Here is a 27,223-nt window from a genome sequence, read left to right as displayed (position 1 = left end):
GGCTTCTTAGAAAGCAACCCTCTACACTTTCAATTACCTTGAAAGACACGGTCGGGGGCTTGGGACAGGGGAAGGGCAAATTCTAGGTCGAGGCCAAGGTAATTGGAGGCAAGAAGAGGTAGGTAGGGGCAAATGGTGCATAATTTTCAACAGTAGAATAAATATCTACTGAGTTCTCAGAATGTGCCAGGCCCTGTGCCATCTCATGTTGACCATATGCATTCTCTCTCATTGCTCACAACCAGAGAGAGTTTGAGGTAGCAGGCATTAATCACCCCCATTGTAACACAAGCCACTTGAAACTCAGAGAGCCTATGTTTTGACCAAGGCCACACAGCAAGAAAACGCTGAGGAAAGTTTCAAACCAATTCTCCAAAATACACATGCTTGACCAGTAGATTCCAGACATCCCTCAGACAGCTACTCAGGCAGCCATGTCCTCACCTGTAGAGATGGACACGTATCCTTCCTCAGGGGCCCCATTACTGAGGCACAGCAAAAGACACTTGACAAAACCTGTCTTGGCTTTACCCCTAGGAAGGTCTGGGCACAGAAGTGTCAGAGAACTGGGGGGACATGAAAAAAAGTGAAAAAACAAAAAATGGTTTAGCCATTCCTCGGCTTCTAAAACCTAGTCAGGGAGGCCCATCTGGTCACTTCCACTGAACTCATATAGGTATGAAGCATCCGCTGTACCTTCCCAAAGCATTTCTTCATCAAATGATCACAAGGAAAGAGCAAACATTTATGGCAAAAGAGGCAGGCAGAGAAGTTGGAAGTTCAGTCCCTGCCCTCAAGCTCAGTCCTCTGTTCCCCTCACACCCAAGGAAATAAGGTGGGCAGGCTACATCATATGCCAGGACTGAGGTAGGGGCAGCAGGCAAAGATGGAGATTTCTTGGTGGTCCAGAAGTTGGTTTAGAAAGCAGTGAATCAAACATGAACTCTGGGCCCCAGGGAGAACCTGCTGGAGAGCATGCAGCCCTCAGAGGTCAAGCGAAAGTCTGTACCCTTGCCACCTCTGCCCAGAACCCACCCCCACCCCCCACCACACACTCTGCCCCACACAGAACAGAGGCGCTTGGGGAAACTGACATTTGGTTTTATTGTGCCAAGGACATTACAGATGGTGGATCTTGTCAACACCTGCAGGGCACGGGTGCCCCATCTGCCAAGGCTGCTCCCACTCCCCACACTCAAATCCTGGGCGGTGGCCATAACCCTCAAAGGTGCCTCCATCCCAAGATTCCAAAGAGACTGGTAGTGGCGATGGTGGAAGCAATAGGAATGCAGTGAGGTCAGGGTCTCATTGTCCAAAGCCCCTGTGACACCAGCCACCCGTACCCCCCTACTCTGCCCTGACTTGTACTCTAGACCCTGCCCACCTCCACAGAGCATGAGGCCAGAGAAAACCACCACATCTTTGTGCTCCCTCTGTGTGCCACAACCTGTCTGCCCCCAAACCAGAGAGATGCCACCTTCATAGAGTCAATGCTGTTGTCTATGTCATTTTTGATTGGTTAATTTTATAAGATAAAAGTACATTTTAATAAAGAAAAAATTCAACATTGAAGGCTCAGACATTCTTAGGGTACTGGGAAGGGGAATTCCCCACATCTTCCTCCCACTTCCCTGGCATAGTTGTGGAGGTGGGGTGACAAGGTCTTCAGAACTTGGAAGGAATGGGGGTCAGGGCGGCTTTCCTCTGCCTAAATGTCTCTCCTCGGGGACTGCCTGGCTGCCAGTTGGTTCGTCTGTGTGCCTCTTGCCTACCTTCGGCACCCTTGCCCAAGTCCCCTGTGGAATGCAGGGATGGTGCTGTGCAGGGGGCAACAGGGCACGTCAGCTGGCGAAGAGACAGGTGATGGTGGTGGTGGCAGCGATGAGAGGGGGCGCAGGGGTGGGTCAGCAAGAGGGAAGTGGGGAGGAGGAAAAGGAGGAGAGAAAGGGAAGGAGGAAGAAGGCAAGAGGGAGAAAGCCAAAGAAGGTGGGGTGGCACCAGAGGACAGGAGTGGTGGGAGTTGGGAGATGGTCTCCAGTCTCTGGGTCTCCATCAACTCTTGTCTGGGGGTGGATCTCTGTGCACTTTGTTTTTCTTCATACTGTCTAGGTATTCTTGTTGGGACACTGCCAGCACCGATGCTAGGATCTCATCATCATCCCAGTCGTTCAGACCTGCTAGGCAAGAAGGTAAAAAGAATGATGGAGCACCCTCAGCCTGCTTTTTCTTCGCCCTTCACTGATTCCTGACTCTAGAAAGATCCCGTCCAGGCCTCTCTCACTCTTATCTCCAAGAAGTCTCCTCTGAGCCTCTGAAACCCACCTCCCAACCACTTAGAATCCCTCTGGGACATATCCCTTGGGCCTAAAAGAGTCCCTTTTCATAGGGAGATGGCCAGACTCCAGAGACCCCCGACTCAGGACTTACTGCTTCTTCCACCTCTCCCAAGATCCCAGCTGGCCCCGGCCCCTAGATAGAGGAAGCTTACCAAAGGCGGAGGGGGACATCTGCTGAATGAGGGCCCGGCACTCCAGAGCAGGGTAGAGGGACACGAGGGGAGAAGTTGCTGGGTCGGCCCCTGCTGAGAACTGGCTGCTTGTACCTGGGGCGGATGGACAGTCAGAGGCAGGGCCCAGAACCTAGGCAGCACCTCCTAAGCCCTGCATGTTCCCTGTCAGTAAGTCACTGACCTGGTGCACAGGGCGAAGGAGGTTTGGCAAGAGCTAAGACAGTGCCTGGGGAGGGGGGCTTTATGCCCAGCTCAGCATGCAGCTCAGAGTGCTCAGGTGACCGCTGCCGTGGGGACCGGCTAGTCCACTCCTCCAGGCCACTGGAGGCGGCAGCTGTGGCAGAAGTGCAGGTGGCGCTGGCTTTCCGGGGCTGAAGTAGGGAAAGAGAAGGTAAGAACCTACAAAAGTCTCTACCCTCCTCTGCCCCATCCCTGAGGGCTCCCTCCCTCCCAGAATCCTGGCTGTGACACAACTTCTACATAGGCCACCATCACTCTCAGTCACACAACGGACCACACAACGAAGGTAAGCTCCTTAACTCTCCTCACACTCTCACAGGCAGTCTGGCAGGAAACCTGTTACCTCCACCTTCAAAGTAGACCCAGAACCCCACCTCCCTTGACTGTGCCAGCAGCAGCGACCTGAACTATTGTAGCGGCCTCCTCCTTGCTGGTCCCCTGTTCTACCCTTGCCACCCAGACTCCGTTCTGTACTCAGCAGCCAGGGAGATCCTGTCAAATCCTAAGTCAGATCCTATCCCTCCTCTGCTCACAACCCTCCACAGCTTGTCTCACGCAGAATAAAAGCCAAAATCCTCACCATGGCACACAGGTCCCTTCCCAATCTGGCCGAACTGCCTCTATGACTTCTGTTCAGCCACACTGGCCTCTGACTGCTCCTGAACCCCACCAGGTGTGTGCTACCTCAGGGCTTTTGCTCTAGTTGGTCCTCTGCCTGCCCGTACACATGAACATAGCTAACTCCCCTCACCTTTGGCAAGCTTTTGCTCCAATCTTACCTGTTCTGAGGCCTACCTAGTCCACACTATTTAATACTGTGAACTCCCAGCCCCTCTCAGCCCTACATATTCCCTTTACCCTCCTTTGTATGTCTTTTCATACATACCACTACTTAACTAATTTATTCATTATGTTTATTTTGTTCCATTCTGCAAAAAATCACAAGGACAGGGATCTGGGCCTGCCTGGCTCACCGAGGTACCTCTATACACCTAAAACAGTATGGGACATAGGTCTACAATAAATATTTGTTGAACGATTTACTCAGCTTTTGCCAACATCTACAATCATTTTAAACTCCTTATGATTTCTCAAATATCTCTATGTCCTGCCCCTTCCCTGCCCCTAAAAATTTCAACCTTCCTGTAACTAGAGCCCCCATCTCCACTAGTCTCCCAGCTACGGTTAGGGGCCCCACTGAGGCACCTGTTTCCCTCAATAGACAGGGGACCACTGAGGATGGAGCAGGCTAGACCTTTTTACATTCTCAGCACAGAGCCTGCCACACGACACTCAACAAAAGCTTGTCTCTCTGAAACTATCCATCAATCCAGCATGTCACCACCAGTGACTGCTCTCCCTCCCTCACTTTCTAAGTACTTGTTCTGCACAGGTGTTGAGAGTTCTAAGGCACATTGCCAAGACTAAGGTCAAGATAAGGTACAGACAGGTTTGGGAGCTTCCTTGTCTCCCAGATGTATAAACTGTTTAATTTTTTCTGCCTGTTTGGGGCAGAACATGGGAAATAATGGGTTCTTAGGGAGGCCAGTGGCAGAGCCTAGGACCCACCTGGCTGGGGCCGCGAACCTGGCGGGCCTGTTTTTCCTGATCCCGCAGCCATTGCAGGTATGATTCTCGAGCCACCTGCTCTTCAATAGCCTCATTTGTGGCTTCCCAATCTGTGGCCCGCTTCTTGTCTTCCAGCATCTGCTGTTCGATCCATGATTCCTCTGATGTTTTTATGGCACTCTTCATCAGGGACTGCTCTGCAAACTGCGAAAGTAGGAGGAACAGAGATATGGGGAGACACTCTGAACTCTGGCCAAGAGCCAGAACTGGCTCGGGGAGGTGGTTCCACAGGCCCAGAAGAGAGGAGACAGAAAGGCAGGTACTTTTACTAAGCACCCCCTGGGTAGGCTGACTATTCATCAAGGACTGGGGGAAAGCAGGTGTGAGTGGTGGAACTAGTAGTTCCAAACTCCTACACTCAGTAGTAGATATTTATTCCACAACAACTCAACTGAAGTACTAGGTCTGGGGCAGCCAGGTACCCTCCAGCATAGGCCGGAATTTAAAGAAGTCTTACCCACTGATGACTTAGTTTCATAATGCTGAGGCCTTCCTCATCTATGCTGAGGTGTGACAAGGAGATTACCTAAGAAGTTAGCTGTATGTACGCAGGGTGGACAGAGTAGTCAGGTATTTAAGGGGGTGAGGATGTAGTATCAGCATGATATGAGGTATTATGAGTTGCAGGACACTGTATGAGAGTGCTCTTTGTTAGACTGTGAGATATGACTGCATTTTAAAAAACAAAATAATAAAAAATATCAGAGCATATCCCAGGGAGTAAGTGTTAAGTACTGGTCAACAAAATTCTAATATTATTTTAATGCACATATACACACTGCACACCAATGTGTGTGTGCACAAAGTAATGATATAAAATGTAAATTTTTACCTATGGATAACAGTCTAAAAAGTATGTAAAGCTCTATGTTAGAACAAGACAATTTAAAAATGGGCAAAATAATCTAAACACACAATTTCATCAGGTATATGGATGGCAAATATTCACAGCAAAGATGCTCAACACCATTTGTCATTAGAAAACTAAAAATTAAAATGAAGCAGTACCTATCAGCTGGTAGCTTCATATAGTTATGGATAGTTATATATAGAAATATTTCTGGATATGTGTATACACATGTTAGTATACACACATATATCTCCTTACACCATCAGCTAAAAGGGTTTAGAAGGACACCCCAGTATCAAGGAGCACACTCAGCCCTGACTGGTGTGGCTCAGTGGGTTGGGCATCGTCTCACAAACTGAAAGGTCACCGGTTCGATTCCAGGTCAGGGCGCATGCCTGGGTTGTGGGCCAGGTCCCAGGTTGGGGGCATGCAAGAGGCAACCAATTGATGTTTTTCTCTTGCATTAATGTTTCTCTCCTCTCTTTCTCTCTCCCTTCCCCTCTCTCTAAAAATAAAAATAAAATCTTTTAAAAAAAGAAGTACACTCAGCACTCAGATTGCGATTTTTAATAGCATTCCAGTAAATGGAACCAGGGCCCCTGGAAGGAATGTCTGGTTCTAAGACCAAGGAAGGAAATATACAAGCTGAGCCTGGAGCACCTTTAGTGTCAGAAAGTAAGGAAGTGCTCAAAAACAAAAAGAACAACATCAAAAAACAAAGACAAAAATTAAAAAAAAAAACACTACCACAATGATGGGGGTACGACAAAGAGATGAAGGAACCAACTACGACAGCTTCCAACAGCCCAAAATGAAACAATTTGAGCATCTAAATAAGAATAGCGTTGGATTATAACCCAAAGTATGAAATTTGAGTCCATACCAAATAAACAAATGATTGAATAAATGGGGGACAAGAGTCCAATTCCCCTTGCAGGAAGAATTCCAAAACCTTTATATAGGTATTCTGCCCTCAAGGAGATGGAGCTGAACACTCACTACCTAAGTGTGGGCAGAATACAATGACTTCCTTCCAAACAATACAGTGTGGAAAAGAGGGTGGGGGGAAACCAATGATTTTACATTGGAGAAAACAGACACTGCTTCTGCCAGGTGATCCCGGTCAACAACAGTCATACATCATTTTCACAGTTTGTACTGCTGATATGATGAGATGAGAATGGCACTTTACCATTGTGTTCTTCCTCCCTACAACCCATAACCCCAGTCTAAGTATTAGAAAAACATCAAATTCCAAAAGAGAAACATCCTACAGTATAGCTAACTAGTACTCCTCAAAACTGTCAAGGTCATCAAAAACATGCAAGTGTGGGAAACCGCCACAGATGAAGGAGCCTGAAGAGACACGATGACTTTAGTTAATGTATCAGTATTGGTTCATATATTGTAACAAATGAGTAACAGTCATCTGATATGTTAATAATGAAACTGTGCAGGAGGAAGGAGGGATACATGGGAACTCTGTACAATCTTTTTAGTTTTTCTGTAAACTCAAGGTATTCACTTTTTTTTTTTAATGAAAGAGAAAGAAATGAATGCTCAAACCACGAAAAAATCTTAACTGTATAGCATTTATATGAAAGGAGACATTCTGAAAAACGACATACTGTATGACTCCAATCATATGACATTCTAGAAACGGCAAAATATGGAGTCTAGAAACAGATTAAAAACAAAACCAATGCAGAGGAACTGTCACAGCCAAAAGGAGCCAAAGGAGATACAACAACAACTGAATGTAACATGGTTCTGAATGGGATCCTGAAACAGGTAAGATCATTAGGAGAAAACTTAGATAATATGAATAAAGTATGGTCTTTAGTTAATATATCAATATTGGCTCATTAATTGTGACACATGTACTATGCTAATAAGGTGTTATCATAGTGGGGTATATGGGAATTCTCTAAGCACAATAATTATTTAAAATCTAAAACTGCTCTAAAATTCAGTTCATTTAAAAGAAAACAAAACAGCCCTGGCTGGTGTGGCTCAGTGCACTGAGCACTGGCCTGTGAACCAAAGGGTCACGGGTTCAATTCCCAGTGCAGGGCACATGCCTGGGTTGCAGGCCAGGTCCCCAGTTGGGGATGTATGAGAGGCAACCGATGTTTCTCTTGCACATCAATGTTTCTCTCCCTCTCTTTCTCCTTCCCTTCCCCTCTCTCTAAAAATAAATAAATAAAATCTTTAAAAAATAAATAAAAAACAAAAACAAAAGAAACCCTGATGTTGGAGGGTGTGTTGGTGTTAGGGTGTGTGTTTCCTAAAATGAGGCAGGAGCACTTTCTGTTTGTAGGAAGTGAAACCTGAATAGAAGATATCAAAACCCCCAGGAGATGACTATTTATGAAAGAGAATGAGAATCTGCCAATGTGTGCTGGGAAAATGTACTGCCACCTTCTGAGCACCTACTAGGCACCAGGCCTAGTGCCAGGCACTACCTTTATCAGCTGAGCTGCCAGTCCAGATTACTTTTGTATACTTCCTTGGTCCCATAGCCACTAAGTGGTGAGGTCAGGCCTGAACTCCAAGTCTCTGTGACCACAATGTCTGTAATTGCTGAGTTTCAGAGGAGGATCCACACAGGTGCCAAGACACCCAGACTGAGCCCTGGCTCCCGGTTCCCAAATATGACTCCATATCCCAAAATGCCAACCCTCCAATAGGCACAAAAGATGGGTTAGGCAGCTCAGACAGACAAACTGACACTGTAGAATGAACCCTCAGAGATCACCTTGGGTGATTCCCTGATTTCGCAGAGGTGAGACCTCAGGGGCAACTCAGAATGGGCAGGACATTTTTGTGGGCTAGAGGTAAAATTGAGACCCAAACAGAGGTTTCTGACCTCTAAATCCAACAGCCATCTTGGGTATGGTAAGATGCTTACCCCTGGTTTGAATGATGGCAGGCCCAGCCCCACACCAATGGTGGCCTTGTTGGGATTCACCACTGAATTGTAGTGGATATTCCGATGATAGCTGACACGGATGGGTTCGTCCTCATTTTGATGGATCCCATGGAATGTGTTGATGGGTTCTGCAGAAAAAGAGAAGAAAGTAGCATCCACAGTCAGTTGGGTAGGGCAGGTTTATACCAGGTACCATCAGTCGCTCACCTACCCACCACAGAAGTACCTGTGCTGTACTGGTACACCTCCACAGGCCGGTTGTACATCTCTGCCATGGCCTGCATCTCAATGTGGTTGCCATGGCAGTTGTTTTTTCGTTTCCGGTTGATGTAGGTGGTGAAGTCCTCTGTTACATAGTTGGAGAAGTAGTCGGCATTCTTCATCTGCAGAAGAGATCAGAGGGTCAAGATCTGTGTGGGCAGGAGATCCTCCCACTCTGCCCCACCCCAAGGTCTCTGCAGTCTCACCAGATAATCCATGCAGTGCTTTCGTACAACTTCATGCATGTCCTGGTCTCCATATACCTGGTCAGCTGTGGAGGCAGAAGAAAGGAGAGGCTGGGATCAGAGATGCCACCTGAGAAGAGTTCCAAGTCACAGAACATCCTTGGGGCGAAGGGCTGGGGGCCAGAGAAACTTCCTTTCCTACCCCAGGGCCTGGAGAGTTCTTAGTCTTGTGGGCTAAATGGGGTCATGGAAAAAGAGGCAGCCAGGGACAGTCTTTAACAAGAGGACAGGTGAGAGGGACACAACCACAGGCCTCTCGTGCAGATGATTTTGTCCTGCCTGGCCACTTAGACAAGTAAACATATGATGTCTCATAAGTGGCCTCAAGCACTACTGATTCCATATCTCCACCTTCACTCTTCACATGAAGAAACTGAGGCTCAGGGAGAGTTTGTGGCTTGACCAAGTTCATACAGAAAGTAAGTCGGTGACAAATTCAATTCTAAAATTCAGTTTGCCTGACTTCCCAGAGTCAGCGTGACCTTTGTATATTGGAAAAAAAATAAAAAGACAAAGAAAAAGGAAAACAGCTGGACTCCAAGCCCAGTTCTGCCAAGTACTAGTGAGCTAAATGGGAACAAGCTGGATGACTCCCTGGCAGGCTTTCTTGTGAGATTAATGAGATAATGGATATAACGTGACCACCACTGGGCTTGAGACAGAGCAGTCACTCAGTAAATCACAGTCCCCTTCCCTGTAGTGGGGTCTAAATATGGGGTACTGTGAAGGTGACAGAGCTGAGTAAAATCCTACCCATGTCCACAAGAAGCACATAGTCTAGTAAGAGAGATAAGATACATATGTACCTAACTAAGCTTAATTCAGAAAGGGCAGCCTGTGGACCAAATGGTTCAGGCATCATGGGGTTTTGGTCAAATTAAAAACCAGGCTCCCTCTGCCTTGCCTGAGGATCTTCACACATGCCTTCTCTCATTTCAGGATGTTCCTTCCATCTTGCTTGACTGCCTACTTGCCAAACACCAATGTGTTCTTTAATAGTTCCACTACTCTCCCAGGCACCTCTATTACCAGATTTATCAAAGGTATGTACAGACTTCATTTGCCTGATCATACTAGGCTCCCAGTGAAGGCAGAGGGCAGTTCGCATCCAGTCCACCCCCAGCTAAGGGCCCAATACAGCGCAGAAAACTGGCAACAGTTTGCTGAGTGGATGGACAAGCTGGCGGAGTCAGGAACACTTCTCCCTGGGAAATTAAGGTGGGCTTGGAGATGAGGCATGCCTGATGTCCACTGGCTAAGACGAAGAGGGAATTTCCCTTTGTCTTCCTAGAAGACCATTGCTCTGATGGGCTCTCCCGCACTGGGGCAGGGTTAGGTTCTGCAGGGAACACTGCAGAATTCTTCCATGACAGCCAGTCTACCTTTATGAAGAATTGCCAGAAAAATGCAATTCTTTTCCCTCCCTGGAGGGTTCTGTGTGATAAGGACAGAAAGGCTGCTCTGAGGTAGAAAATGGGGCCCATGCCTGCTCTCAAGTCCTCTTGGAGGTGTGCAGAGACCTGAGGGTGAGGCGGAGTAAGGGTTGTGAAGGCGGGAAGGGGTAGCCCCATCACTGATGTAAACAAGGATGTGGGTTCTGTGGCTACATTCTCCCCCGCCCCCCAGCGGCACTTCCAGAAAGTCACATGCCCTGTGCACAGGCTGGGGGCCCCCTGCTGTTGCCTTTCTTAGAAGCCAGTACCACAGAGCCCACTGTGGCTGCCTGCCTGCCAGAGCTGCTTGACAAGCTATTTCTGTACAATGGGCTTGGGCACTGAGGAGGCAGTGCTGTGGGCAGCTGCAGTAAACAGGAACTGAAATGGGAGCAAAGGGGTTAAATAGCAACTGGCCAGCCAGGCTCCTGGAGGTGCCTGAGATTTTGCTAGGATATAGGTCTACCTGAGCTAGATGCTGGATGCAAGAAAAAGAAGAAAGAGGGAGACTGTGGGACAGGGAAGGGAATTGGGGAAGAACTCCGTGAGGGTCCTCACATTTCCCTACCATTGACCCCTTTGCCTGGCAAAAGGGCTCTGCTGCCTCCTAGCTGTGTGACACTGAACAAGCCCCTTAAACTCTCCGGGCTGTAATATCCTCATCCATAAAGCAAAGAGAGTAACTCCTCTTCTTCTCATAGGACACTGTAAAGACTACAGGGGACGGTTTGCCAAACATCTGAGGCATACTAGGTGTTCAAGAAATGGCTCCATTTGCCATGAGGAAGATGATGTCTCCTTCATGTAGGTAGCCATCCACAAATCAGCCAGAATGTCACCGGAACCACTTATTAAGTTTTTCCTCATTTCTGTTATACTTCTCCAACCAGAATAAAGCCCCAAATCTGGAGTCTAGGCTGTCCCTTGTGTAGGCAGGACTGGCTCTCTACCTTTACTGATGCCAAAGGGCCATAGACCCACCTTCTATAATTGTACTGAAAATCTTTAGCAACCAAATTAATGTCAAATCAATAATACAGGCTTCACATAAGGGGGTCCGTAAGTTTGGACAAGGTATGACCTTCTCTACTTATCAATAAAACATAAACATACTCTTTTCTCCTCAATTATAAGATGCACTGACAGGTGGTACGATAACATGTATTTAATCATGCTGGTGGGGAGATCACCAATCTCACTGATGATAAGATACACCTTAGTTTAGGTATCATTAATGTGGAAGAACACAAGTTCCTCAGAACCAAGGACACAGAGCAATAGTACCTCCCCAAAGAGCACGAGTAGAAAGATCTTTTCAACGATATCCAATGCGGGCTAATAACACAGGAAGTCCTCATTGAGGAGGTTCTTGCCTGATTTTGCTAGTCCCACCTCTGTCCTCCTGAAAGCCCTCCTCCTCCCAGAAGGTTAGCACAGGGGCTAGGGGCCAGGCTGGATTTCCCTGTGGGGGCCAAGGTAGGGGAAAGGGCCCAATGGACTTACAGAGGTAGGGGAATTCAGAGAACTTGTTTTGATAGAAACTGAAACTCCTCCTCTTGCTGACGCTGCATTTGTGGGCAACGTGCACCTGCTCTCCCCTTTCAGCGTCCAGCTGGAAGAGGGTCCCCCACTACCTCACCTCTGTCCCCAACCCAAAAAGGGCTTGGAAATCCTCAGTACAATACTACAACTGGTTCCCCCAAGGCCTTTTTACATTCCAACTCATCCTATCCTTACCCCTCCAAATACGTAACTTTACATAGAGGGATCGTGAAGTACAGAAATGTGGCCCAGGGGCCCAAGGTCACCGATTTAGGAGGGTGAAGGGCAAGTCAGGCTCTCAAGGACTGACTTCAAGCACTGATACCCAAGATGATATTTTCATCACTCTAATCCAGCTAACCTGACACCCTAGGGCCAGGCCTGATCTTGTCTACCTCTGTTTCCCCACAAGCACAAGCAGGATTCAGCTGGAAAGGCCTGGGAGTAGGCAGAGATTATAAATAACAGGGGCTATACTCCTCACTAGGGCCAGAGGTCAGCATGAATCTTACCTCCCCAAACCCCACTTCTGTCCTTTCTCTGAGCATAGAGACACAAGCATAGAAATGCACATGTACACATTCACACAGCCAGCAGATCCTGCCAAAGATGCTCCCTGAGGCCAAATTCCCATAGGACAACCCTCACAACTAAAGACAACCATCACATTCAACAAGTAGATGCTCTTGCCACCAACAAGGAAAGACTGAAGGCTGAACAAGATATGAAGCTTTGCAAACTGAGGACCCTACACCCTCTTTCCTAGCCTTTGCCAGGGGTTGGTGGGAGGGGGAAAGAGCCAATAGCACTAACTGACTTGCCTCAGCCTCCCTCCACTGCTGCCTGGGGGCAGGTCTCTAAACCTCTTTAGGTTCCCTAAAATGTCACTATTTGCTGAGGAGTTATGTGGTGAAGCAAGACAGGAAAGCTTGGACCATCTAAAGGAGTTTAAGTACAGGGCCCTACCATTTGCTTTAGAGGCACCTGGGAACTGTGTCCCTGCCAGGTTACTGCCCACCCGCCTGCCTGCTAAAAGAGCCACAGCAAGTTCCGCTGAGAACAAAAAAGGAAGCCTTGGTGTCTTCAGGAAATCGAAAAACAAACCACAGAAGTGTGTACACAGAGCAGCAGGGGGAGACAGGGACCTGGTTTGTTCCCACTTCCCTCCTGGCTCAGTAGGAACCCTGGCCCCATAGAGGTGCACAAGGGAAAAAGCATCACCTTCCTGTCAAGCAGCTGTGATGCATACTTGGACAGTGGGCCCAACTACCCTAAATGTCATAGACTCAGTGGGGAGACAGCAGAACTCAGTCCTCTCAATAGCCTGGTCTCTGTGATGCCTGCTCTTCTACTCAGACTCCCATGGCAAAGATGGGAAGGCTGATGGGGGCAGGGCAAAAGCCAAGGGAAGCTGCTTTTCCGTCACCCATGCAGACACACACACACGTGGCCTCCACTTTGCCCACAGAGGCCAGGGCCAGAGGATTTTGCTGAGTCAAAGCATATGGCGAGAAGGAAGGAGGAGAGATATAGACTCACATTTCCAGGAGGTTATCTGAGCACAGCAGAGGCAGAGTGGACCACAGGATACCTCTGGGACTCAGACTCCCACTTCCATTCCACCCAAGTCTTCGCTGATACTCATGAGTCCCCCAGGAGGGGGTGGTGGGAAAGAACTGGGCACAAGCAGTGGATAGTGGTTCACAAAGGGGATACCCAGACCTCAGAAGCAAAACAGAAGGTAGAAAGCTGCCTGCCTCAGGATTCCCAACAGCAGAGGGCCACAGGCTCCCAGTTGGAGGAAGTAAGGCCCAGAGAGGTCAAGGAATACGGCTCAGGTCACCCAGCCCATGGAGAGCTAAATTAAGAAGTTAGGGCTTTCCTAGGGCAATGGAAAGAATATGTCTTTTGGCGTCTCTGGGTTCTCATGCTAGCTATGCCACTAATGACCTGAGCATGTCATTTCCCTTTCTTGAGCCTCAATAGTTTCACCTGTCTCATGGGATAATGATCTCAATTTTGCAGGTGAACCTGAAGCATCCAGCTGAATGCATAGCAAAGAGTCAGGATCAAGGAACAAGAGAATGTCATGTCTGCAACCTCCCCTCCAACTCCCATCCTCAGTTATGTACTCCTTTCACTATTCAATGAATGGCGGGAAGTTAGAACATGTAGTTTTCTCACCAGAGCCTAGGGCAACTGCCACCGGTCCCTGTCCAAGCTACGCTGGAAGCAGAGAGGCAGTAGACAGTCTGAGGACAGTCTCCTTTCCAGGCACATGCTGTGTGCACTCTGCCCCAGGGAAAATGCCAGATGAGGCCTAGAGACTCAGGGGCCATGTACTTCTGGACAGACACTATGGGGCTTCTAAGGTTTTATGAAGAAAAGCCAAGGGCAGCTCAGTCAGGGGAAATGTATAGCCATAGTGCTGATAAGGAAAGGCCTTCAACCTTCCATGGTCAGCTCTTCCTGTAAGCTCAGACGTCTTACTGGAAGGTCCCAATGGGGGGAAGGGCCAGAGGGTGTTTGGGGAATATAGCTAAGTGAACACATGAGCAAATATTGTTCTCAATATGGGTTACTGCACAAGCCGGGTCTTCACTAGTCCCAAGGTCTGCCCCAAAGACTGCTCAAGACCCAGATGCCCAGCTGCATTATCCAACCCACATTCCACCAGAAGCCCTGCTTACCCCACAACCAGTCTGAGATCTCAGAATAGGACCTAGCCCTGAACAGGCTCCCACCTATTCTTTCTTTGCTTTCCTCTGGTCTAAGATGCCTCCAAACCTCTTTCTCTAGGAACCATCTTAAGGAGAACAGACTTGAACCACAGGGGTAGAAGGATTGGGAATTTCCCAGCCCAGCAGAGACCACTGCCCGAACCTCCTCTGTTTAGTAGAAAGGAGGAGGCAACCACTCACCGCAGCTTTCTTTCACCCATTCAACAAGCATTTGTAACTCTGAGGTACCACTGAGAATAGCATTCTGGCTTTACCAATGCTACTGTTCTATGAGGGGCTACTATGCTGTCAGGCACTAAAGGGATTTACTGAAGTCATCTCATTTAACTGTTACAACACTGGGTCTTTTAGCCTCATGTTACAGACAAAAAACAGGCTCAGGATAAAAAAGCTGCTTGCCCAAGGTCACACAGAGAATCAGTAGCACAGCCAGGAGTGGAGAATGGATCAGTCCAGCCCACCAGCAGGCACGAAAAGGAAAGGAGTATACCCACAGATTAAGAATAACGGACCCAGAAGGGATTTAAAGGAGCCCTTCAGAATCAATGCCACTTCACAGATGGGACAATAAAAGTTATGAGTGAGGGCCAGAACAAGAAGAGACAGAGCTCCTGACTCCCAGCTCAAAGCTCCTATCAGAGGACACTTTGTATGGAAGATATCAGCGCCCCAGAAGAATCAGATCACACTCCCAGCTTCCCCCGGGTGCTAGCACAGGGCCTCATGACTGCTTGTTGGGTTTAAACTGGAAAGTAAATTGTATTAAGGAATTATTAATTTTGTTAGGTATGATAATGGCAGTTTGGTCATGTTGAAAGACAGACAGACAGACACACAAACAGACTGACCAACCAACTGACTGGGACCCTATTTGTCAGAGAACGATAACAGAAATATTTACAAATGAAATGACCCAACGTTGGGGTTTTGCTTTAAAAATACTCATTTCAGAAGAGTGAGAAAGAGTGGGCAGGGCAATGGTGAAACAGGGCTGCCCATGTGTTGATGACTATTTGGAAGGTGAATGGTGAGTACATGAGGGTTCACTATTGTCTCTACTTTTGTGTTATTTTTTTTTAAAAGGTCTATGATCCCAAGGTGAAAGTAGTGTGCTGTGGTAAAGAGCCCTCCAACTAACCTAACCCAGACTCCAACTCCTAGTTCTACCATGTACTTTCTGACTCTGGGGAAATCATTCCCCATTTCTGAGCTGCTTTTCTCATCTGACAGATGGATGCAACAGTCCTAACACTTACTCAGCTTGGGGAAGAATTAAAAGAGCTTTCCTGTAGTGCCTGACAAAGCAATCTGTCCCTAAGTAATGTTATTTTCCTTATCGCTATTGTGTTGTTATTACTCTCACACCACCACACTGCCTCATGACCAAGAGCTAGGGGCCAGATACTAACTTGAGGCCGGGGCCTGGAGTCTCTAAAAGACTAGTTTACTCTGTCTCCAACCCTGCTTCAGGGGTTACTCCTGACAACTGGGACACTCAGGGGCAGCCCTAGGCAATTGAAGGCTGAGGCAGAGACTCACCTACAGCCCGGAAGAGACAGGCGCCGTCCTCCTTCATTTGCTTGATGATGAAGCCCTTCTTGTCTCGCAGGGCCTTTTCAAACCAGTGCTCCTGCTGCAGGGAAGAGGTGGGGGGGTCAGCATCAGGAAAGGCCTGTACCCCCTCCCCAGAGCTCTGCCCTTGAGCTCCTGAGAGGCCCAGCTGATTGGCTGAGAGGACACTGGGCAGGGTCAAGTTCTCAGCCCTGTTTGACCATTCCATGCATGTGGAGCAGGAGACCTTTTCCTTTAAGGAAGCAATCACTGTGTGAACAGAAGACTTACTCCCAGAGGGGCCCCAGCTGCATTCTGCCTCCTGCTGACCATGCTGGGAATCCAATGCAGGACCTTCCCCTAGGCAGCCAGAGGCCCAGGGCTGGCAACTACGGGGAGAGAGGTAACCTGGCTCTACCTAAAGGAGTTTCACCTGGGGAACCTCTAGCCGCTTAGGGTAGGAGAGATGTTCAGAAGGGAGTTATTGGTAAAATCTTGAGCCCCACATATAGCTAGGGAATTCCAAGATCTTGTATAAGGCAAAATGTATGCAAATTATCATTTTAGTTGTACTTGAACACATTTAACATATATACATACGCCTATGCATACAAACACATATGCACACGAAGTTGGGAAGGCTATGTAACAAAATATTAGCCCTAAGTATTGGTATTGCAGGTGATATTACTTCACCTCCTTCTTCATAGGAGGTATACAATCCCTTGTCCAAAATTCCAAAACTCGAAAAGCTTTGAAAACCAAGTCTCTAGTTAACTCATTTGGCATCACTGCTTAACCTGGACTGATGAGAACCCATTTATCCCACTTGGAGGTGAATAGTCAAACATATCCATGAAGAAGCATTTGGGTGTTTGATTATGAGGTGCTGCTGCCACAGACCCCACTGGAGGTGTTACAGATACACAGTATATACACAGTATATACACCAGGTGACCTTTGTAAATTCTGAAATTTTTCTAAATTCCAAAGCACGTCTGGCCCCAAAGGTTTGGATTAAGTGAACCTGTACAAAAGTGTATTTTCAAACGTGTTTTTAAAAGTAATGCAGAGATGACAAGAGAGAATACAGAGGCTTTTCAGGGCAATGAACTATACTATGATACTATAATGGTGGATACATGTCATCATACATTTGTCGAAACCCCTAGAATGTACACCAAGAGTGAATCCCAATAAAACAACTATGGGACATGTACACAATGGAATTCTACTCAACCGTAAAAAAGAAGAAAATTTTACCCTCTGCAACAGTATGGATGGACCTGGAGAACATTATGCTAAGTGAAATAAGCCAGTCAGAGAAAGACAAATACCATATGATCTCACTCATACGTGGAACCTAACGAACAAACTGAACTAACATGCAAAACAGAGACAGACTCATTTGGATGAAAGCTAGGTAGCGGGGGCGGGGGGACGAGGTTAGAGGGTGGAGGAATTGAGCAAAAGGGAAAAAGGACTCATGGACACAGACAAGTGCAGTGATTGCTACGGGAAGGGGGTTTAAGAGGACAAAATGGTACTGGAAAAAATATAATAAAGATTTTATACTTAAAGAAATGACATAAAATTAAAAAAGAGTGAATACCATTGTAAACTATGAACTTTGGGTGACTGTGATGTGTCAGTGTAGGTTCATTAATTGTTATAAATGTATCACTTTGGTAGGGGACGTTGATAATGGAAGAGGCTATGCATATGGGGGGGAGGGCAGGGAGTATATGGGAACTCCCTGTACCTTCTGCTCAATTTTGCTGTGAATCTGAAACTGCTCTAAAATATAAAGTCTATTAAAAAATATGATGTCTACATGGCACTTAAAACATATTTTCCATTTCACAACCAAACTAAAAGCAGAAGACCTTTCCCAGGCCCCTCACGCCCTCTGCTGGTTATCAGAAGAAGCCAGCCTGATCCAGTATCAGGGCTAGGAACCAAAAATCCAAGCCTGCTCCTTGGGGACACCACGCTGCCTAGAGATTTATAGGATCCAGGCAATTGCCAACCAGAGGGAATCACCTCTCTGTAGGCCATTTTTCTCCAGCTCAGGTGACAGAAATTCCTAGCAAAGTAGGAAGCACAAGGTTTGGAGGCCAAAAGTTCTGGGTTTCAATCCCAACTCTGTCACTCACTTGCTGCATGATTTTGGGTAAGCTCCCTGAATTCTCCAAGCCTTAGTTTCCTATTAAATGGGGGATATGTGACATACCTGAAAGAGCTGTCAAGAGGATCAGAAGAGCTTCAGGACCAGAAAAGGCTTTGTAAATAATGTACTATATACTGGTTAGGTGGTCACCAGTCAGAGAGGAAGGGGTGAGACCAGCCCAGAGATAATGTACAAGTGAGAGGCCCTCAGAATGTCCCAGGTGAGTGGCTGGACAGGAGGGGATGAAGAGGGGGTGATAAGGTAATATCCAGCAGCCCCGCCATCAGGGCCCAACCCTGGGAAGGTATGGCTGGCTGGCTTTCTAAAGATGACAAAGGCACTGGGAAGCCATGGGCACAAAGACTCTTGTTTGTGCACAACATTTCAGCAGTCCAAATGTCCCTCCTGCTCCAGAGGCTGTGGACTAGTACACTCCAGCCAGTTCCCCCAAATCCATCCCTGCCCCACAAGATCAGCTATCTCCCAGCACTGCAGCACCTGTCCTAGCCAGGGTTCTCTAGCAAAGAAGCTGCAACTACGGCTACAGCCTCAGACTAGATACAAAGAGTTGTATTTAAAAAAAAAAAGGGCACACAACAACCTCATGCCCTCAAGTGTTGGGGGAAAGACGATAAAAGGGGATGAGAGGGGGCTACTACTTATTTATGCAACAAAGGGTTAGCAGGTAGCTACTAAGCCAGGCCTTGGGCTGGCAACGAGGCCAGAAAAGTGAATCAGACTTGCTCTCTGCCCTCCATAAGCTCACCAACTGCTAGAGGGGTAGGGGAAAAGGCAATGCCTTCAAACAAGTATAAAAAGAGCTGTGAAAGAGATGAACACAGGGGTGCTGGGAAATACAGAAGGGACCTAGCCAGTCATCAGGCTGGCACCTGAGAGGAGGTACCACCTGAGCAAAGGATTAAAACACCAGTACCTCCAGAAAAACTTGTGAATTGGGTAAGAAATCACTTCTGCCATAAAGTACCAGGGATGCTGGAGGCCAGCAATGAGTTCAGCAGAGCTAAAGTCCTGGGTAGGACTATGAAGGTAAGCAGCGCAGGACCAGAAGAAAGATGAACTCATGTAAGCCAAATGCCTGCCCCAAGCCAGGTGCCAGATGCAAAAAGTGACCTCTTAATTGTCATTACCACAGCCTGGATGGCAAGAAGCATTATCCTTATTTTGTGAAGGCAGAAAAGACCTGAAGTTTGGGCATCAGCAAGGCCTAGTGTATAGGCAACAGGAGAAGCCTCATGAGCCACAGCATGGAGACAAACTTGGTCACCCATCCTGGGGAAAGCCTGGTTTGTCCCTAAAAGTGAAGAATGCCTGAGCATACCATTTGCACAAGCAGGGCTTTGGTCCTGGGGTAGTCAGAGTAGCATGTGGGCTTGGATCTGGAGGCCAGGCCACTACCCACCCACTGACTTTGGCACCAGCAGGCTTAAGACCCCAGGCTAAGTCTGAAACCCCCTCTCTCTCCCTGTAGGGAGAGAAAACGGAGATCTTGGTCCTGGGTTCCAGAAAGTTTATACAGTCCCAAGAGCTCCTAGCACAGTCTCTTCCTTCCCCCAGCTGGACAGGAGCCTCCAAGGAAGGTGCCATCTTGGAAGTTGTTTAAGAAAATGGCCCAGGAAGCACAGACTGGTGGGAATGAGGGGTGGGGGCTGGCCCAGCCATACAGAAGTTTAAGCTATATCAATGCCCTGGCCTGAGGAAATCGAGTACAGACCCTCAATCTTGAAAGCCCATTACTGACCCTGTGGGCAAGTCCATCCACACCTCTGAGCCTCCACAAAGGGGCTGGACAAAGACTTCTGACACCAGGGGATCCTAGGTGCAAGACTGCAACCTACTAGTCCAAAAGCTCAAGAAATGTTAAATAGGCATATGGCATAATAGGCATAATGGGCAGACTCAAGGACTCTGCCCAGGAGAGCATTTAATGAGTTCCCTTCCCCTCCCTGGAATGCAAATAAGAACACCCCTGTAGTAAGCTGAATAATGACCACTCAAACATATCAGGACCTTATCCCTGGTACCTGTAAATGTCACTTTACAAGGAAAAGGGGTCTTAGCAGGTGTGATTAAGTTAAGGATGTTGAGATGCAGAGATTATCTTAGAGTATCTGGATGGGACCTAAATGCAATCACAAGTGGCCTTAGAACAGCAGAGGAAAATCTGATACAAACAGAAGAGGAAATCATACATAACACAAAGATGTAAAGACAAATGGAGGTTAGGATAATGGGCTCACTAACCAAGGGATGCTGACAGCCCCTAGAAGCTGGAAGAGGACTGGGTTTTCCTCTCAAGCCTCTAGAAGGCACACGGTCCTGCCAACACTTCGATTCTGGACCGGTGAAAATGATTTTGTACTGCTGGCCTCCAGAACTGTGAGAGAATGTATGCTTGTTGTTTTTAACCACCTAGTTTGCAATAATTTGTCACAGCAGCCACTGGAAAATAATACAGCCCCCTGGCAGCATTCCTGCTGTGAGGCAATGTCATATGGCTATCACCCCATAGGATTCATCCATCCAGCATCAACCCCCCCACCCAAGAGAGAGGGTTAGAATTAAGGCAGCTGAGACCTAGATTCCCTCACAGCCTGGGAAGCTACTGACCCTACTCATCAATAAATGACCTGCCACTGAAGGAAGGAGGACACAGGAGATGGTAGCAGCAATGGCAACTCACAGACAAATGTCTTCCCAGAGCCCACGACAAAGGGGTATTTAGTATTCTTGGCTTCAGAGCTCTGTCCCAGCAAGCCTGGTGCCAAGACCACCTCTCTCCCCGCTAAAACACCCAAGAACCAGTGCATGGCTCAGCTCCATGCGCAAAATACTTCCAATGAGAAACACAGACAGATGCACTGCTCTCTAAGAACACAAGCTCTTCAGGGCAGAGGGATGGGAAAAGAGCAAGGCTCTAAAATCTAATGCCAGGCCACTGGGGGGCAGGATTTAAAAAACGAAGATTCTATTATTATGTGACAAAAAGAAATGAAGTACTGATCCATGCTACAACATGGATGAGCCTTGACAACATTATGCTGAGCGAAAAAAGCAAGTTACAAAGGACTGCATATTGTATAATTCCATTTCTATCAATCATCCATAAGAGAAAAATTGATCAAGACCAAAAGCATATTAGTGGCTGCCAACAGCTGGGGGTAGATGAGGGGACTGGGGGATGATGATACTGTTCTAACCTTGACTGATCATGGTGATGTACACACAACTCTGTGAGTACACTAAAAGCCACTAAATTTTACACTTTAAATTGGTGAATTGCGTGGTCTGTGAGTTATGTCTCAATAAAGCTGTACAAATTTAAAAAACAACACCACCCAAGAACCTATCACACTGGCCAGGGAGAAGTGGAACACTGCTTGAAATTTTGCAGCATATCCCCAAAAGTCAAGGGGCCCCACCCAAAATTTTTGCAATGGTTTGGGGGAGTGGGGAACAGGGAATTAAAGAAAGGGTTACAACTAGTTTCAGAACACTGAGTCCAATCTCCCTCCTCACCACTACCCATTTTATGGATGGAGAAACTGAGGCTCAGCAAAGGAAACTGCCCAAAGATACAGACTCAAATCCAGATCACCCAGGCAGGGACCACTTCATGCTATACCACTCTGCCTCCCCATTAGAGAAATCGGCAGGTTCCTAGAAGACAAATGAAAGATGTTTGCTAACAAAGACTGGTTGTTACAAAAAGGCTCCTAGGAAGAGCCCAGATGACCCTAGGGAAACAGCAAGAGAAGAATCAGCCAAGGTCTGATGTGGGTCAGGTCAGGTATGTACATACCCTATCACCTGAGCATGAGTTAACCTTTGGAAGAAAAAAAAGGCGGGGGCAGCTAAGCATTTACCCAAAGCTGTAAAGTAGCTAAACAGGAGACCCTGGGGTTTGAACTAAGGCCTACTCAGTGCCAAAGCCCAAATTCTTTCTACACACAATCCTACCTCCACACATTCCAATAGGCCCCCTGACAGGCACCCCGAGCTTATTCACCATAGCACAAGTGGCCAAAAAAATCACTGTCCACCCACCCTGAACCTCAAACCAAACAGGCTGCTTGTCCTGCCCACCAACCTTGGATGGCTGGGAGAAAACAGGTGCAGGAGAGAGGGGGAGAAAGCCAGTTCTTTCTCAAGACACCTACCATTCTCTGTCACCTCCAGGTCCAGAGGGCTTTGGTGTGAGCTCTCTAAAATCCCAAAGCTAAATGACACCCCATCTTACCTGACCAATGAGAAAAGAGGCCCAGAGAACAGGGGCAGAACTATTCTGGTTTATCCAGTGGAGCCCCAGCAGAGCCTGAGTGGGAACCCAGGCACCTTGACTATAATGCTAGGTCTAGCTTCTTCCACCACCTCAGCAAGCATGCCCCGTTCTCAAAAATGCTCTGTGGGGTCTTCAAGCTGAGGATGTTTTCAAACCATTCTTTTCATACAGTAGACTCTCAGCAAGGTAGCTGTGCCTGGGAAAGGAAACCCTTGACCGTAAGCTGCCAAAAAGGTTCCTAAAAGTAGCAGAGGTACAGTCACAGTATCAGGACAGTCTGAATAGTTAGAACAAGGACTAGATTTACCATGTGGGCTCCCTCTCAACAACTCCCCTCTTTCCCAAGGGATATAACTGGCCTCCAGGCTACAAGTGCGCTGGTGACAGTTCAGGACCAAGACTGGAACAGCAGAAAGAAATCTCCCCCTCTTATAATCCTCAAAAGGTCCCAAGTTGGACCAGGTGAGGCAGGAAGATGCTTCTTCCTGCCTCACCTTCCTCCTTTTGTCCCAAGAAGTGTGTGGACAGGAAGCCTCTCCTCTATAGTTAAGAAGGAACGATATCATGCAACCACAGAGCTTTACTTCCATGTTCTTATGGGGACAAGTGTAAGGGAGGAACTCCCAGACTAGGAGATGCAAAGGGAGTATAAGGAGGTGTCATTCTAGTCATCATGGCAGCATGCGACTTTCTTCCTCTCTGTCCCTGGGACTGGGAATGTAGCTCTCCCTATTTCTGTGGGGGAGGAAAGGCAGACTTTACCCCAACCAGGGAGAGAAGAAACAACTCCTGGTCCTGACTCTGTGGGTCCAGATGATTTATCCTGCCTGGAGTAGTAATGGGTGGAAAGGCAACAAGGAGGGAGGCTCAAGACAAGGCCCGCGCCCCTGTGAAGTACAGAACAACTTATTTGAGCCGAGGGGGACAGAGATATGGGTGGAGAATTTCCCTGGAGTGGGAATGTCCCGAACTCATTTCCTGTCTCTGGGAAGAAAAAAGCTTGTTAAAAGCAATTCAGGAAGCTCAGAGTATTTCCCTGATCCTGAATATGAGAAGCAAGCAGAACTAGGTCAGAGTGAGTCTCAGGATATCTCCTAGTTCTTGAGGGGAGACCTGAGTCCCCATGTCCCCAGTAACTGACACTCTTCTCATAGAAAGTAAGGGGACCTTTCTGGCCTGAGGGTGAGGGTTTCTTATGATTGTGAAGAGCACCCACACCTTTCTATCCAATGGGGGAGGCCTTAGACCACACTAGGGTGGTGCCTCATGTTTTTCTCCCTGGTGATAAAGGATTACCTGGGGGGGATGCTTCATACCCATGTGGGTGTAGGGCTCAGGCCCCTCCCTGAGGTGAAGGATCTTTTGTCCCTGGGGGAAAGCTTAGGCCCCTGGGAAGAGGCTCATATTATTTTCCTCAGAATCCCACCTTACCTATGTCCCCAACGGGAAAGAGCAGTTCTCAGGACTTAGTACACAAGTGAAAGGTGGTCTTAGGCTCAAGTCCCCAAGGCAGAAAATCTTGTCCTTAAAAGGTCCCTATGACTTGGGCATGTGTATGCTGTCTGAAGTAAGGTGATGGTCAATACTCTCAGGGCATGTCCAGGTCTCAGGTCCTAAGATGGCGGGGGCGAGTATCTCATGTACAAGAGGGAAAGATCTTGGGGGGAAGAGGGGAAGGCTCAGAACCCTATTCCCCAAGAACTCTGTATCCATGCCCCCCAAGGGAAGGGTCTCGGAAATCAATTCTGGTGGTGGGGAGTCCTATTTCTGAGGGATACCTTAACTTCCTTGAGGGGGAAGCTCAGATCTCATCTACAGAGATGCAGCAGTCACTGGAGTACATTAAGGGCCTCTTGTCCTTGAGGGAAAGCTCAAGTGTCCTTGGTAGAGTGGGTCTCGGGCCATTGAAGGCAGGCTTAGATTCATGGGGAGGCCTCAGACTCCATCTCTGGGACTCCATGCTGCCTAAATCTCAGGCTATAGTTCCCAAGGCAGAAATTTTACATCCCTGACAGGAAGCTTAGGCACTTGGAGGGGGGATGCTTAGATCCCTGTTACAGGGGGAGAGGGTCCTATTATGTTCCTAAGATGTGTTTCAGTCCTTCATAATTGGGTAGGAGCTCATATCCCGGTGTGTGCATGTGTGTGCATATGTGTGTCAGGGAGGGGGCCTTAGGCCCCTAAGGAGAATCACTCAGACAAAAGGTCCTGAGGAGAAAGGTCCCCTAAAGACTTCATCTTGCCTAGGACTTCTGTGGGAGGATATCAGTCTCCTAAAGAGGATTCGGGCCCAGTCTCTGAAAGGCTGAGTCCTTACAAAACAGGGATCTTAGGCTCCAGTAGCCAAAACAGTGAGTCTCATTTTCTTGAAGAAAGGCTCAGGCCTTATGGGAGTAGGGGAGAGGGGGCCAAAGGTCTATCACTTAAAAGAAGCTTACGTTCCTGGAGAAAGATTCAGACTCTTGTCCCCAAGGTAGTCTCTGAGAGAAAGCACAGACCCTTGTTACTTAGAGAATGAATCTCATGTACCCCAGTATAGTTTCTGATCTCTGGGTACTGATTTTGGCTCTTGTCCCCAAGGGGAAGGGAATCTTACCTCCCCAAGAGAAGTCATGTCCCTGGAGGAAAGCTCAGAAGATCCCTCTCTCTAAAGGGGATGTATGTGTGTTAGGCTCTTGAAAGCGGGCTTAGGACCCCTGAGGAAATCTCAGATCCCACTAGGGAGGGTCCTGTGCTGTGTCCCCGAGAAGGAAGGAGAGGGGTTGTCCTACACAGAGTGTCTCAGACCCCTGAAAAGGTTTAGGTATCTTGGGGACACTCAAACATCTCTGAGGTCTCCACCTTACTTGTGTCCCCTGGAGAGGAAGTCTTAAGACTCTTATCTCAGAGAGAAAAAAAATCTCAAGCCACTGAACACAGACCAAGGTCTCTTGGAGAGTCATAAGACTCCCCTCTCAGGAGACATTTCATCCTGCCTGTGTTTCTTGGGGCGTTCCCACCTATTGGCCCTATAAGTTGAGGTTCCAGGGCGCCGAAGAGGCCACAGGCCCCAACTTTAAGTCCTCGGTCTTATCTGGGGCTTCTAACCTCAAGTCCTTGGGGGAAAAAGGGAGGGGGAAGAGGGTGTCTTACACCCCTATCACCAGAGAAAAAAAAGTATTAGGTTCCGGGGCAGGACGTTCAAGTCCCTTGGGTCCCCACCCAATTTGGGGATCCCATCCACCCTTCCCGCTCACCTGTCATCCCCAGCCCATACCTGTTCAACAGTGGCAGGGTCCATGGCCTCGATGCGTGCTGCAGCCGCTTCATACTCATCCTCACTGTTGTAACCTGCGCCGACCTCCTCACGTTCCGGACTGCCCCCTCCAACTGAACCAACCCCGGGGGCTTGACGCCGCCGCTTGCTGTGGCCAGGCCCGGAGCAGCAGCTGCCAACGCCCACCGTGCCGCCCACGCCCACCACCACGCCCGCCGCGCCCACACCTGCTGCAGATGCACCCAGCGCGTCTCCCGGGCCGCTGCCAGGACCGCCCGGGCCCCCACAAGGAGGAGGAGAGCCCTGCTGAGGCCGGGGGCCCGGCACCGCGCCAGGCTGCACTGCCAGCGCCCAGCGGTGAAGTGCTCCCGGTGGCCCCGGCAGCGGGCCTTGAGGTGGCGGTGAGGCCCGCTGTCGGGCCCCCACAACGCCCGACTCACGGTCGCCGCTGCCCACGCCCGTGCCGCCGCCGCCCACGCCCACACCCCCGCCGCGGCGCGGCGCCGGGGGCAGTTGCCCAGGCGGCGGCGGCTCGTTGGCGGGGTCGGCGTCGGGAGGCGGCGGCTTCTTTTTGGGGAGAATAGTCATGGCGGGACAGCTGAGTACCCCCCCAGCAAACCCGGCGCGCGGCACGCTGGGAGAGAACCCGGATGAGGGGCTAATATGGTGCGCGAAGCACGACGGGATCGTCTGGATCCGGATAAAGAGATTGAGGCACCGGCTCGAGAACCGTAGGCGGCACGCGGGTCACGCGACAGAAGAACCCGGATGTGAAGTCCAAGATGAAGGCAAGTGCGGCGAATGTCGTCGCCTACTCTCCGAGTTCGGCTAGTTGATTGCTACGCTTGTTCCGGCCTTCCGCTTCAAAGGAAACAGAACCAAAACAAGCACCTTTTCGCCCCGCCCCCTTGCAAGTTCCTGAACTACCGGGTGGGGCCCCGGGGCGTCGCGCACGCGCGCCACAGCACAGCCCCCGCCTCTGGTACGGAAGTACGTGGGCAAAATCTTCGCCGCCGCCACAACAGTTGCAGGCACCAACCAATTGAAGCGACTGCGTGGGTCCTCGTTGACGCCCAAGGACCAATCAGAGGCGGGTAATCGCCCTGCTGTGCCCTCCGTCTCAGGTGTCAGTCAAAGTCGGCACCCTGGTTCCTGGCCTTTTTTCTCGTTCGCGAAGTCCTGTTCTTCTCTCCCTGAGGCTTTGACTCGCAGGCAGGGGTACTGCGACAGAACAGCCTGCCTGGCCTGCCCTGCACACGACAGTTTTAAAAGGACCTCCCTTCCAGGCTTCCAACTTGACCGCTCTCAGACGGACTGACAGGAAAATATCAACACTCCCAGAGCAGAGCAATCCTCTGAAGCGTCAGTTCCGGTCCCACCCACCTGCAAATCCACACCAGTGGAGAAGCGGGCGCCGCTTCACTCTGACAACAGGCTGAGTGCTGCGGTGATTGGTTAAGAGATGCAGTCACTCGCGTCGGACAGGCCAACCTTGTGACAGGCAAGCACCGAGGGAACAGTAGGTGTTTGGGAAGCAGATACGCCCTCTTTGGCACTACCACAC

The 27,223-nt window shown here is 48.8% G+C and overlaps 1 protein-coding gene across 3 annotated transcripts; it reads right to left on the bottom strand.

The window, feature by feature from the left end:
* Nucleotides 1-1,523: 1,523 nt before the first annotated feature.
* On the bottom strand, nt 1,524-27,034 carry OTUD5 (OTU deubiquitinase 5). Of its 3 annotated transcripts, XM_054566456.1 has the most exons (10): nt 25,887-27,034; nt 25,660-25,772; nt 15,922-16,015; nt 8,628-8,692; nt 8,387-8,543; nt 8,140-8,288; nt 4,319-4,522; nt 2,691-2,880; nt 2,489-2,602; nt 1,524-2,177 (listed from the first exon to the last, which is right to left on the bottom strand). In XM_054566456.1, the coding sequence occupies exons 1-10, from the start codon at nt 26,245-26,247 to the stop codon at nt 2,053-2,055; spliced, it is 1,572 nt and encodes a 523-aa protein (XP_054422431.1). In that variant the 5' UTR covers nt 26,248-27,034; the 3' UTR covers nt 1,524-2,052. The 3 variants fall into 3 exon arrangements, with proteins under 3 accessions (XP_054422431.1, XP_054422429.1, XP_054422430.1); XM_054566454.1 differs by having other exon boundaries at nt 25,660-27,034; XM_054566455.1 differs by having other exon boundaries at nt 1,524-2,174; nt 25,660-27,034.
* Between the last annotated feature and the right edge of the window lie 189 nt (nt 27,035-27,223).

The sequence above is a fragment of the Pteronotus mesoamericanus genome, unplaced genomic scaffold, assembly GCF_021234165.1.
Source record: "Pteronotus mesoamericanus isolate MK-2021 breed Mesoamerican mustached bat unplaced genomic scaffold, CSHL_Meso_final contig_173, whole genome shotgun sequence".
NCBI lineage: Eukaryota > Metazoa > Chordata > Mammalia > Chiroptera > Mormoopidae > Pteronotus > Pteronotus mesoamericanus.
This window is presented reverse-complemented; position numbering and strand designations above follow the sequence as displayed.

Coding starts and splice junctions, on each gene's coding strand:
- OTUD5 (XM_054566454.1), bottom strand. CDS start 26,247: ATGACTATTCTCCCCAAAAAGAAGCCGCCGCCTCCCGACGCCGACCCC. Junction 8,693..15,921: donor CTGTCTCTTCCGGGCTGTAG/GTGAGTCTCTGC, acceptor CTGCCTCCACAG/CTGACCAGGTATATGGAGAC. Junction 8,544..8,627: donor AGCACTGCATGGATTATCTG/GTGAGACTGCAG, acceptor TCTCTTCTGCAG/ATGAAGAATGCCGACTACTT.